At 34.7% G+C, this 13,124-nt stretch overlaps 1 protein-coding gene across 2 annotated transcripts in view; it reads right to left on the reverse strand.

The window, feature by feature from the left end:
• Nucleotides 1–13,124, reverse strand: part of DMD (dystrophin) — a 1,017,291-nt gene that overhangs the window by 750,479 nt on the left and 253,688 nt on the right. Inside the window, exons 8-9 of one of the 2 annotated variants that reach the window (XM_034074486.1) lie at nucleotides 12,354–12,535; nucleotides 11,278–11,400 (exon numbers count right to left, since the gene is read on the reverse strand). In XM_034074486.1, the coding sequence (XP_033930377.1) occupies nucleotides 11,278–11,400; nucleotides 12,354–12,535 (305 nt within the window). The remainder of the gene's footprint in view (nucleotides 1–11,277; nucleotides 11,401–12,353; nucleotides 12,536–13,124) is intronic. The other variant, XM_034074485.1, reaches the window with a different exon arrangement.

The following is a 13,124-nucleotide window of genomic DNA, read 5'->3' on the forward strand; positions in this document are numbered from 1 at the left end:
CATATCCTCACTCATAAAGTTGTAGGCAATTCAGGAAGACCTCTCTGCCTACCTTCTACCTTCAGTAGTAAACACATCAGTGTTCACAAAAGCAACAGCCTCCATTATCACACAGTCCAGACTTACTTTTACAAAAGGCTTACCCAGTTCACTAAAGGATATAAGGATACCAATTCTGTAATTAAAAGCTTTATCATAATAGATCTTTGTAAGACACTGAATTTACAATATTCCATGCAACCTGAAATCTACTGTTTCACTAATTCTAGGCAGTTAATAATATCCATTTACCAGAGGGCAAACCTAGTTTCTTTGTGTGATTTCCATTTTTTTTATTATTATTTTTACTTTTTAAAAGTAAACTTCCATAAAAGGTATTCCATCCCTTGGCAGTACTACATAAAATGCACAGTTCAGTTTGGGAGGTAGTCACTGTCAGCTCAATACAAAAATGTACAAATTCTGAATTTCATCACTCCATCACTGCCTCTGATACGACATTTTTGAGCCACCTACTTCAAACCATCTTTATTCCAGCTTTATTTATGTACCATCACCTACCCTTCAAGTCAGACCCATTTTTCTTGGCATCTGGTTCTAGTTTCTATTTCTTAGGTCTCATATGTATCTGTAAGTTACTTGTTAACATTTAAGTATACCCCGAAAATGGGAAAATTATGATTCTGCAGAGATTTATTGCTTGGTTAAACTGAATCCTTTTCTGAAATAACAATTATTCCCAGGCTAGTTTAAAATGACTTGAAAACCACAGAGATATGAGAGCTTCTCAAGAAATGGACAGTTATTTTATAATAGAGACAAAACAGTTCACTGCTTCCTAATCTGGTCTTCAGAAACAGTGCTTTGTCTGAAGCTTTAAATTCAACAAGGGGCAAATACAACCAGTCTACAATGTTTGCTCAAAAGCATTACATTTTGCTAAAGTTACAAAAAATTCTATCACTATAAACACTGTCTGAACATGAAGCAGAAGAGTTACACAGTCTCATGAACTGGCAGTATCACATGGCTGTGTACAGTAGAGAGCATTTCTCAGGACAAAGTTAGCACACATGCTTTTTTGAAGCACCTTGCTATATGGCTACATGCTTGTTTGCTTAATAAGAACAGAATTAAAAAAAAAGTAAGTAAAAGCAACTCTTAGTAAAAAAAATAAAAAGCAGAAAAGAAAAAGAAAAGAAGAGGTAATTACGAGCTACACAGGTAGAAAGCAAATTAGAACCAGAAATTGATAAGGCATATAAAATCTCCAGTAAGGAAGAAATGAAAATTAAAACTTTATAGTGGCTACAAACATTTTGCACTCACTTTAGGCTAGGTTATTCTAAGAGAAGGATAGTAATGGATTTGAAGAAATGGATAGAAAAGGTAAAAATGCATACATAAAGGTTGATTTATTTATTCATTTATTTATTTTAACTTGAATCTATCACTGTAAGGAACTCTATCTCAAAAGAAGGAACAAACGTTCTGGGTTTGATAGAGGCTCTACAAGTGGCACTATACTGATTTAAACTAAATGTGCCAGGATAATATAATACAAATTATGGAAACATTCTCATAGGTCATTGCTGTATCACATTTTTCTTATTTTATAGTTACAGAAGCAGTAAATGGAAAATGTATCCAGCTGTCCGATATTAAAAGCTGAAATAAAAAAAAAAAAATTAAATGAAGTAGACAAAGAACATTTAAATAGAATTAAAATTTCCAGGTTATTCTTTCAATCCTTTATTATAAGCATACTAATATATTTCCAGTTGGGCTTACTTAATAAACTGCTACCTGTGAGCCATGTATGCAATGTACCCAGACATTGCTGATTATGGGCCTGCAAAATCAGCATGAAAATAAACCTGCTGTGTCTTAGAGTTTTTTAAATTACCACAGCTTCTATGAAATGTGTAGGTGATAAGAATTTATAAATCGTGCGATTAGTTCTTAAAAAGTTCTTACTTCTGGCAATTTTAATTAATAAATATGATCAACTGTACTTCTGTTGCTGAAGTTCTTCACAGAACAGATTATCTCTCAGTATATCTCACAAAAGATACCTATGCTCTAAGAGAGTTTCTGGTGGAAAAAGAAAATATCACTAATGAATATCTAGAAAAATAGCTACATGCGAAATTTAATTATTTATATTAATACACCTCACAATCACAAACTAAAACCCATTATATTCCAGAAAAAAGGAACAACACTGTCTTTCCATCTTCGGGAGATAAATTAAAATTATTGCTGAATTTCAGCACAGAAGTCAAAATAAACAGGCTGTTTTAAGACACATGTGTGCATGCACTTCTGAAGATGAACTGATTTTCATGCCAGAGTACTACTTTCCATTAAAGTTTGCTCCCTCAGATCAAAATCAAAATTACTGCACACAGAAGTACATGGGGAACAAAAAGTCCTACTCTATAAAGACCAGAAGATAAGAAAGTGCAACCACAAAATTTTAACAGCTTTCTTTGCATAATTGCAACCATATACATCTTAGTTGACCTGTATTCTGAATTGCATTTGCCTGTATTTTTTTTATATTTTTTTTTATTTTTGATGAGAGTTAGCAAGCAAAGGTAACTAATTAAGAAGCATATTATGCAAAACTTAATCCAAGACCTAACCTCAAATACATCACAGCCATAATCCAGTTTTCTAATGTAAGAAAAGGAATACAATTTTTCAGCTTATTTTAATCATTACAGCCAGCTACCAATCTCACTATTAAGACTACTAAGCCACAATAGTTCTTTCCAACATCTTCATTAAAAACCATCTAGCCTTCACAATAAGAATATTTGTCTTTTTAGATATTCACACAGTACAATTTCAAAATGCCTCAATAGCAAGAGCAATTAGCTATAAAGAGACACATCTACAGTATGACTTATTTTCTTTTGTGAAATAAAGACTCTGGGACAAGAGCCCATTAGTGGACATACTAATTGGTTTCAGTGAAGCTGAGGTTGAGGTCTTGCAGATTTCAAAGTATTCGACATTACACACTATTATAGTTGAAAGGCATTATTAAAAAAGCTGGTTTTGCAAAGTCATCTAAATCTTAGTCAGATTTGCTTGAATAGGCTGAATGCCACATCCATGGCTCTTATCCTTATTACATTTGAAGTTTTCCTAAATATATTTTAGCTTCTATTAAAGAGGTTCTCCTTCAACAGAAGCCACTTCAAAGGATAAATTTTCAATTTAAAATTAAAAGCTAACAAAAAAAATTATTTCAAAAGACGTTCAAGTGATTTAATGGAAATGAGACAAAATGATAACCAATCATCTCACAACAGCGGCTGGGAATACAGCCTCTGTGAATACAGCTCTGTGAATACAGAGCCTCAGGTTTATAAATTGGGTAATAACAATGAAGATATTAGAAAAAAAATCAGTAATAACAGGAACTACCAAGAAGTATTTTTGGACATACTGAAAATTATATGGAAACATTTTGCTAAATGTTTATAAAGACAAGTAACTGGAAGGATAAATAGGTTAAAAAAACACTGAGGACTTACAGATATAAAGACACCAGCTCCAGCTCAGGCAATTTCTGAGCCAAAAAAAGAAAAAAAAATCAGTGTGGGTTGAGATTACACAGATACTTCAATACTTTTATTCAGCCACATGTTTTTTCTTGTTACTATATATCCATTATTGGTCACTGCTATTGGGAACAGGATACATGGCTGGGAGAAGTTTGCTCTGATTAATTTAAACTACTCTGTTGTCACACAGACCTACTACAGAGGTTCTGAAATTTATGTTGAAGTTTATGAAAGCAGAATAAAGGAGAAAATTAAGAAGTAAGTAAAAGAAATTATCTTCAACAAAAATAATTCTACTTTTTTATAACTGAAATTTAATATTGTCACTGTTCCATTAGGAACTGTGAAAACATTGCATTGTGAATTCACATGCAAAAGATAACACTTTAGGGTAATTGAAGCACCTTAGAAAGCCTTCAAATAATTTGTTTTGTCAAGGTTTTTTTTTTGCAGCTACATATATTGCACATGCAATTTTTAAATTTTTAGCATAAAAATAGCTTCTGAACCTACAAGAGAAATACTAACCCATTATTGTTACTGCATATATAATGAATTCTTATTTATTCTCTTGTAGATATGAAATATATCTGTTATATTGAGATGATGAAACAAAAGCAACCTAAAAGAGCTAAATAAAAATATATTCTAAAGACCATTATTCTCTCATGCATTTATGTTTGCAGTTCATATTTAATTATACCTCACTTAACTGGCTAGAATATAAGACATGTTTCTTAAGCGAAGATGTAACTGCAGTTCAGTCATGTGTGGGGATGTGACCTGAATTTACCTTCAGGCTCCGTTCAGAAGGAATTTGCTTAATTAAAATCACTACTAAAATATAATTATTAATGAGGTGAGCATGAAAGCACATTTTAAGAACAGTGAGTTACACGGTTCTAAGTTCTCATTAAAGAGACAATGTATAACTGACGTGTAGCTTGCGCAGCAGCTGAATTCTTTAACAGACACTAATATCTTGAAAAAATTCAGCTTAAAGTATATTCTAAACATACTGTTTTGTAGCCATATTCTTCTCTATATTTGCTCTTTGTCTTCCACTTTTCCCCTTTCTACTTGAGATTGGCAAAAGACAACTTCTTAGCTCTGGAATCAGAGCTGTTTATTTATTTATTTTTTTTTAAGTTACATTCTCCTAGAAATAAATTAACTATTTTAATTCTTCAAATGAGTATCAGAATGCTGAAATGGAGCCCATGCATATTTTATCAAGTACTTTTACCTGACACACCTCACTTGGCAGAAAATAATTACAGGTGAAATTTTCCCAAGCAGTATTATGCTACATCATATCTTATTAACAAAACATCATAATATATGACTATAAACTCTAGGTACTAAATCACATATCCATTGCAGTAGCCATCAAACATGTTCATAGAATGGGAACAAAGCCAGAAACAAAGCTGAACAGTGAAAAAGAATATAAACTTGGGAAAATTAGGAGGCTGAATATACATAAGTTGTTAAAAATTATTTTAAATTACATCAAAGAAGAAGAAAAGTATTTTCTGAATTTAAAGGAGACAGGAGAGACAGGAAATGACTGGAAACAGCAAAACATAGCACAGTATAACAGAGAAAGCATTCACTTGGTGATATGGAGAAGATACAAGAGTGTTGCGATTAAGGATGTGAATAGGAATAAATGAGGTCAGCAAAATTATCAAGATTTTTAAGATAACAGATACTGGAAGAAAACTGAATGTGTTCTGAAAAGGAATTTATAATTAACTTTTAAAAAGGTAATCATACTGAAAATTTCATAGTAACTTAAAGGGTCTGGAGTGGGAAAACCTATGCAACCATGTAGTCATTTACAGTTCTCACTCCTTATTACCTTTTAGAACAGCCACAATGTGGCAGAATCTACGTTTCTTGATCCTACAGTTAATCCAAACTCAACAAGTTAAACCCTGTAAACTAATGCTGAGGAAGACTGCATTTCCCCTAATGATTTCTACAAATAGCAGACACTTCTGCTAGCTTATTTTCTGTGCATGTAATTAATATCAGCCCTTTATTTTATAAATTGCTGGTAGTGAAAAATATATAAAATTGAATTATTCATATTGTCTAGTTAAAAGAAGAAAGCAAACTCTTTATAAATAATCAGTTCAACATTTGCAAATTGCATTACCAACTGGAAAAAAAAATTATCATATATACTTCTGCCTATTGAAGCATGTGAATGCTCCATTACTCGTGGTTTTCAAGACCAGGTTGGACAGAGCTTTGGGTGACACGGTTTAGTGTGAGGTGTCCCTGCCCTTAGCAGGGGGGTTGGCACTAGATGATCTTAAGGTTCTTTCCAACCCTAACGATTCTATGACTCTATGATTCTCTCAAATCACTTTCACTTTGAGAGACAGTGTTCTTTTCTAATAAAAAGTTATTTTCTACTTCTGCTTTAAACGTTTATAGCAATGAAATGAGAAAATATTTTCTCAAGTTGAATTAAAAAATACGTGCCTCTTACTTCAGATAATTGAAAGTAAATAGTTCCTATTGATATCACGTACCACTAGCAAAACATCTTTGCACAATTTCCCAGGAAACTGAGTTGCTTATAATAACACCACCTAAAAATACTTCAAGTATTTCAGCCAGCAGCTATATTCCATCCACCTAATCAGTGTAGATGGATCACTGGTTCCATATGAAAAAGCCCAAAGCTCACACATTATAGAGTTTGCTCTTAAAAGTTAATTGCATTAGCTGACCAACACTATACCATTGGAGTGAAAGAAAATAAAGGAAGAGGATAAATTAAATGCAACAAATATGCAAAGCCTGCAAACACTTCAAAGTGTAGCCCTTATACTTGAATCTCTTTAGCTCTCTTCTGCTTTGGAATTGCAAAAAGTATTTTGCCACTCAGTTCACTGGGAATACTTGAGATAGAAGCTGTAGTACACTTTAAATGATCAAAACTACTTTCTTTCGTTTTGTGGGGTTTATTTTGGGGGTTTTGGTTTCTTAACTGTATGTCATGGTTTGAGCATGTTTTGAGGGTGTTTTTTGTTCAAGGTTTTTTCCAGCCAGGTGGAGGAGGGGAGTCCGGGAGGAAGGAGAGACAGGGCACCTGACCCAGGCTAGCCAATGAGGTATTCCATACCATAGCACGTGATGCCCAGGATGCATTTTGGGAAAGAGAAAGCTGGAGGGGTAGAGCTCTGGAGAAAAATGGAGGAGGGAGCACATGGTGCTCGGCCGGGCAGGGTGGAGTGAGTTATGGGTCGGTGGCTGGTGGGGTGTTGTATTCTTTTCACTTGCTGTTTGCTGTATCATTATTATTTGTAGTAGTAAATGGCAGTAGGGGGTTTTGTGTTATGCCTTAGCTATTAAACCGTTCTTATCTCAATCCGTGGGGGCTACATTCTTTGGATTCTCCTTCCTAACTCTCAGGGAGTAGGGAGACTTGATTTAAACCACAACACTGTATAACCAGTAACTGTTTTTATCCAGAGCAGTAAAGAATCCACTTTACTGCTAACAAAAAGCTAGGCATTCATAACCTTCTTGATATGTCTTAAGAAATCAACAGAACAGTAGCACAATCAAAAAAGTAGCAATGAAAACTTAAATGAACCGGACAAGAAACAGAAACATGTACGCACTTGTGATAATGTAGCTTTTTGTTCTAGAGAAGAACTAAAATCATCATCTGATTAACTGGACCACTGGCTGGCTATCAGATGATAACAATTGCTTCTGGAGTGGGCTGACTCAAAGGGGTTTTGATGAAAAACTGAACATGAGCCGGCAGAGTGCACTCGCAGCCCAGAAAACCAACCGTGTCCTGGGCTCCATCAAAAGAAGTGTGACCAGCAGGACAAAGGAGGTGATCCTGCCCCTCTACTCTGCTCTCATGAGACCTCACTTGGAGTATTGTGTGCAGTTCTGGTGTCCTCAACATAAAAAGGACATGGAACTGTTGGAACAAGTCCAGAGGAGGGCCACGAGGATGATCAGGGGATTGGAGCACCTCCTGTATGAAGACAGGCTGAGAAAGCTGGGGCTGTTCAGCCTGGAGAAGGCTGCATGGAGACCTCCTAGCAGCCTTCTAGCATCTGAAGGGGGCTTACAAGGATGCTGGGGAGGGACTCTTCATTAAGGACTGTAGTGGTAGGAGAAGGGGTAATGGGTTCAAACTTAAACAGGGGAAGTTTAGGTTAAATATAAGGAAGAAGTTCCTTACTGTGAGGGTGGTGAGGTGCAGGAATGAGTTGCCCAAGGAAGTTGCAAACTCTCCATCCCTGGTGGTGTTTAAGACCGGGTTGGACAGAGCCTTGGCTGACATGGTTTCATGTGAGGTGCCCCTGTCCTGGGCAGGGGGGTTGGAACTAGATGATCTTGAGGTCCTTTCCAACCCTAACTATTCTATGATTCTATGAAATGGAAAGGCAACAATTCATATCCCCACAGCACAACAGGAAGTCCCTGAGTTCTGGCAATATACCACCAACCTTGATTTATCTCTTAGTCCCCTTCCCAGCCTTGAGAAAGGATGATCCTAATCAGTGGAATGCTACTAACTTGATTAAATGATCATCATAGGGAAAAGTTACAATGAAATGAAACATTTAAATTAACCACATTTTATGCAATAAGACTCAACACGCTTACTCTGTAATGAAGATGTTATTATACTAGAAGGAAAAAACTAAGTTTTTTTCCCTAGACTACATAAATAAAAGGTCAAAATTAATAATGAAAATGTTACTCTTTCCTTACATGCATCACATCTCAACAATGAAATTCGCTTGTTAATTGTACGAAATGTTAAGTGTATGGAACAAATAGCCAAGAGGCTATACTGAATAAAATACCATCTCAATACAAACTGTTTAGAAGCATAGTACACACAGGAAACATGCCACCTCTGCTATTAGTCCCATAACAGTCAATTCCTTGTTCATCTTGTCCTCCCTTATCTCACTGATAGTCTTTGACTTGCATCTGAAGCTGCAGCCCTCTGTATGTGATGCCCTTCCTGACACAATCAGTATTTGCATGATGCTTTGTGAATGGGTTTGGAATTTTTTTGTTTGGTTGCGGTTTTTTAGGTTGTTTTTGTTTTTTTGTGTTGGGTTTTTTTAATCAAAGGAAGGAATATCTTCAGAGTTTCTTTGCTTTCTCTGTCTCCACCTTCTCACTTTTCTGTTTTAGGATTTTTGCTTGTTTCTGACAGACAATAGAATTCAGTTTTGGAATGCCTTTCTTTATGCTCCATAAGAAAAGGATCAGAATACAGTATGAAGACAAATCAATAACACATTTGTTATATTTGTGCAAATAGATTAACTTGAGATATCTTCCCCACTGAACAAAGCACAAGAGAAATATTTCAAACTAACAGACAGAAGACCTTCTCTTAAAAAGAAAGGTAGAAAAACTTATTTTATATACTCCTAGATCAAAGAAATATCAACCTTACATTAATAGGAGCTATAATTTAACGTGTTAAAGATTCTCTTGAACAGTAACATATAAAATATTTATTTTTATGTCTTGTTCATGCTTGGGAGGTAAACATACTTTATTTTAATGTATTTTCCAAATGACTTGCAAATCACTTTGCGGAAATCATTCTACAAGTGGTACTATTTTCTTTTAATAACTTTGAACTTTAAACACAATAAGCAAAATTCTGTTTTCTACATTTTTAAACAAATGCATATTTGTTTTTTTAAATTTTGCTGCCTCAGTACATCATCCACAGTTTATTTAAATTACTGGTTTTGCTCTAACGACATCACTGTCAGGCAAATGAAATTTCCTTTTGTGTTATTAGGGATGTTTTGCTCCATCAAAACGTATACAGCATTTCTTTGCTACAGCTAAACATAGTTCAAATGAAACAAATGCCTTCTGTAGAGTGTGGCTAAATTCCAAACACAATATTGTTCATAATTTTTTTATATTTTTGATGTTCTCATTTTTGTTATGTTTTCTTGTGCTTTCAGGACTGGAACTTCTGAAGAAGGTTTTAACATCTAAAAAAGCGTTTGTTCCCCTCTGCCTCAATACAAATGTATTGTTCTTTCAAAAGTTATCATCTCTTCCTAGTTTTCTCCTAAGCTCACTGTTCACTTCAGGCTAACACACCCATATTAATGTCATTGCTTAGAACATTTCTGAATCTCAGAAAATGATAAAGCAAAATTCCTTAATGCTATTGTGTATATATATAGAAAAATTACATTGCTGTTTAGAATGAACATGGAAAATCTATGAATGCCTTGTTTTGTATACTTCCGCCATGTACATGCACACCAAAACCACAAAGTACATGCGGCAGTATCTTGGAGTAAGAGCATTCTACACAAGCATTACAGTATAGTTTCTGTTGCATCAGAATCACTGGGACAAAGAAAGAAACCACTTCAATGATCAGTAGAGATAAGCAATCTAAGCAATCTGGCCTTTTCAAAGGTCACTACTTCAGATAAACATACAGACCTGCCTGCCACACAAATGTGAACTAACAGACAATTCACAGAATTTCCTACAGACTCGGAAAACATAAAGCTATAGTATATCACAACTCTTCTTTCTTCTCAATCAGTATCGTACCTAAGTTACTATAGTAACTAATTTTCAGTATACTATCAGTATAGTATCTAACAAGTCAATTATACCAGTTTTAAAGTACCTTGTTTAAAAGCTGTATTAATCATCACTGCAACACTTTTGATATTAGGATAACACAGCAAGGCTCATGCTTATGTGCACAGGATTTATTTCCTGGAGTATTTAAAGGAAGTGATTATTCACGAAAATACCCATCAGTTGAAGAGTAGATTTAGAAACATGCTGTTGAATTGAAGTGCAATATTGCAATAAATTTTTAGAGGTTAGACAGAATTAAGTCTTCACAAAAAAACTCATAACTGTAGTGTCAAATGCATGCAGCCACCTTTTCTGCAAAGTAATGAAAGGAAAGCCTGTTGCATTACATAATATGACCTTTGGCTCTCACACTTGTCAGAAATTATAAAAATCTGACTACTGAAACGCTCATTGTAAGGACTGCTTGAAACAAGTTTTATTAAACAATCACAGCTATTTAAAAGTAAAAAAAAACAAACACAAAACCCTAACCTGAATGCTGGCATGATGCTATTTGTGATAAAATGACCAGCTGTTAAAAGCTAATAATCCAGATCACATAAAGAATATTCATTTTGTTGTTTCCTTTCCCTTATTTTCAACTACAGTAATGTTCTGAGAAATGTCAGCACTTATTTTCTTTAAAAGATATGAGGCATAGGAAAAGGTTCCTGGTTTTCTGTAATCAAATCTGAGACAGAAATATAGTAATTGGATGCCAAATATAGCTTGTGTTTGGTTTGTTCCTCTAATAGTCATTTAAGACAATACTTGTGCTATTTAAAAAAAAAAAAACAACAAAAAAAACAAGACTTAACAAAGGAAGCAGTTTATGATTCTAAACCAGCCATGTTTGACTCTTATTCACCCCTATCAGCATAAACCTACTGCCAGCCATGCTGAAATCTACAGCAAAAAAATAACCACTTGACAGATGCTAATGAAAAAAAAAAAAAATCAAAGAAAAGATCAAGATCAGGTATAAGCAAAATGTACAAACATTTTCACTCCAAGCAAAAGCTTAATAAAGCTTTAAAAGAAATGGACAATATTAACAGACCTGTGGAGGAACCTGCCTCCTTTTTTGGTCAGGGGATGTGACATACACAGCTTGTGTATATGCGTAACTTTTGAACCGTGGTTTAGGAGAAGGTGCAGGTCTCTGGGGTATACTGACTGTGATCTATAAAGAATAAATTAGAGGTGGAGAGAACAAATATATGGATAGGAGCAAGGGTTATAGAAGTAAAGCAATGAATTTAAGTGCAACTGAAATAAAAGTAGTAAGAAGGTCATCACCAGTTATATTTTTCAAGGACTCTGCTGGTATTCAGCAGTCAAGATTGGGATGATATTAAGAAAAATTCTTATTTACTCTGACATCCTCTCCAAAAGTAACAAACTATCAGGACTCAATACAAGCAGAATAACAATGTAAATAAAAGGTTCTTTATAATTCACAAGCAAAGACTCAGAAGACAAGCAATCTTGTAGTACATCCTAAATAAAAGAGCCAATACTCATCTGCTCAGTACTCTAAAAGAGACTGAGCATCCCAAAAGCAAGATACAGATTAAATTCAGACAAGCACACTAGGCCTAAATCCACTAAACAATACAGCACTGTTTGATTTCAGTCAAAACCATAACTGACATAACATACATAAATTAATTCCAATATTACATGAACTTTTTGAGAGGTCATTTACTGGTCTCAAAATACAAGTCAGTGTAAACAAAATGCTAAAAGTAAAAAAAGTTTCATGAATATGGAGAAACATCAACTACTATTCTCTAAGAAAGGTCAAAATGTTGTTTAAATGTAAATCCTCCCTCAGTTTCTGTGTTCTTCCTTGTGCCCTTTCACAATCAAAAAACATCCAGTGCTGTAGAAGAGTAAAGCACCTATTTACTGAATACTTAGGTTTAAAACAACTCCATGAAAGGTGAAAAGCAGTACAGAAGCACAGTTCATCAAGACAAGTACGTTTGACTTGCCTATGATAGAGATTTTGTTTATTATACTCTTGATTTTTCTGCCTTCCATTGGCCATCTAACATCAAACTTATGGGTTAGGTAAGGGAAAAAAAACACTTTAGAGAAGCAAGATGAAAGCAGAAGAGTGAAACAACTCACTTCTTGTGAAAAAAGCTGTTGATGATGTACTTGTATGTGCTCTTCTGTAGTAACCCTTGAGTGTCGTGGCAACATCTCCACCTCCCTGATGGCTTCCATAGTGACTTGCTGGGGCAGAACTTGGAACAGAGAAGTCACGTACATTAAGATGGACTTCTTATCTGGACAGGCAGTTGCAACATCTGAAAGGCAAATTAACATGTATCATTTCAGTTTCCACATTAGATTTGAGAAATAGCCAATCACCATAATGGAAAGCTGATATACTAATGAGAAATCTATTGCCCACATGAATGCTCTAGAGACTAATTAGAACCTTAAAATCAGTTCCAAACTTACACACTAAACTTGCATACCAATGAGAAGGAGCCAAAGTTTAAAAAAGTAACTTATCTCATTGAACATGAACTTTCCATCTCTAGTTCTTCAGTCAAAATGCACATAGTATATAATATGACACTGTGATCCTCATGAAGCAGGGCTAGACATAGGAAAAGGTGTATTTTCCCATGCTATATAAATACCGCATGTATAAAATACAAACAAGCTCATTTTCAAAGTCATGCCTTGTAAGTTCTCTTCATATCATTTAATCATTTGAAGTGAAAATGATGAGCAGGGTGAAGATTTAGAGGTTTTAGTTTGGGGGGGGGTTTAGCAAATGGGTTCCTACAAAACAACTACTGAGGTTGACCTCTAATACAGATACAGCTTTTACATTCTACTTAGGCTTACTTTCTTCATGAAGTCTATGGAACGTTTAAGAAATAT

This window comes from Melopsittacus undulatus, chromosome 2 (genome assembly GCF_012275295.1).
Source record: "Melopsittacus undulatus isolate bMelUnd1 chromosome 2, bMelUnd1.mat.Z, whole genome shotgun sequence".
NCBI lineage: Eukaryota > Metazoa > Chordata > Aves > Psittaciformes > Psittaculidae > Melopsittacus > Melopsittacus undulatus.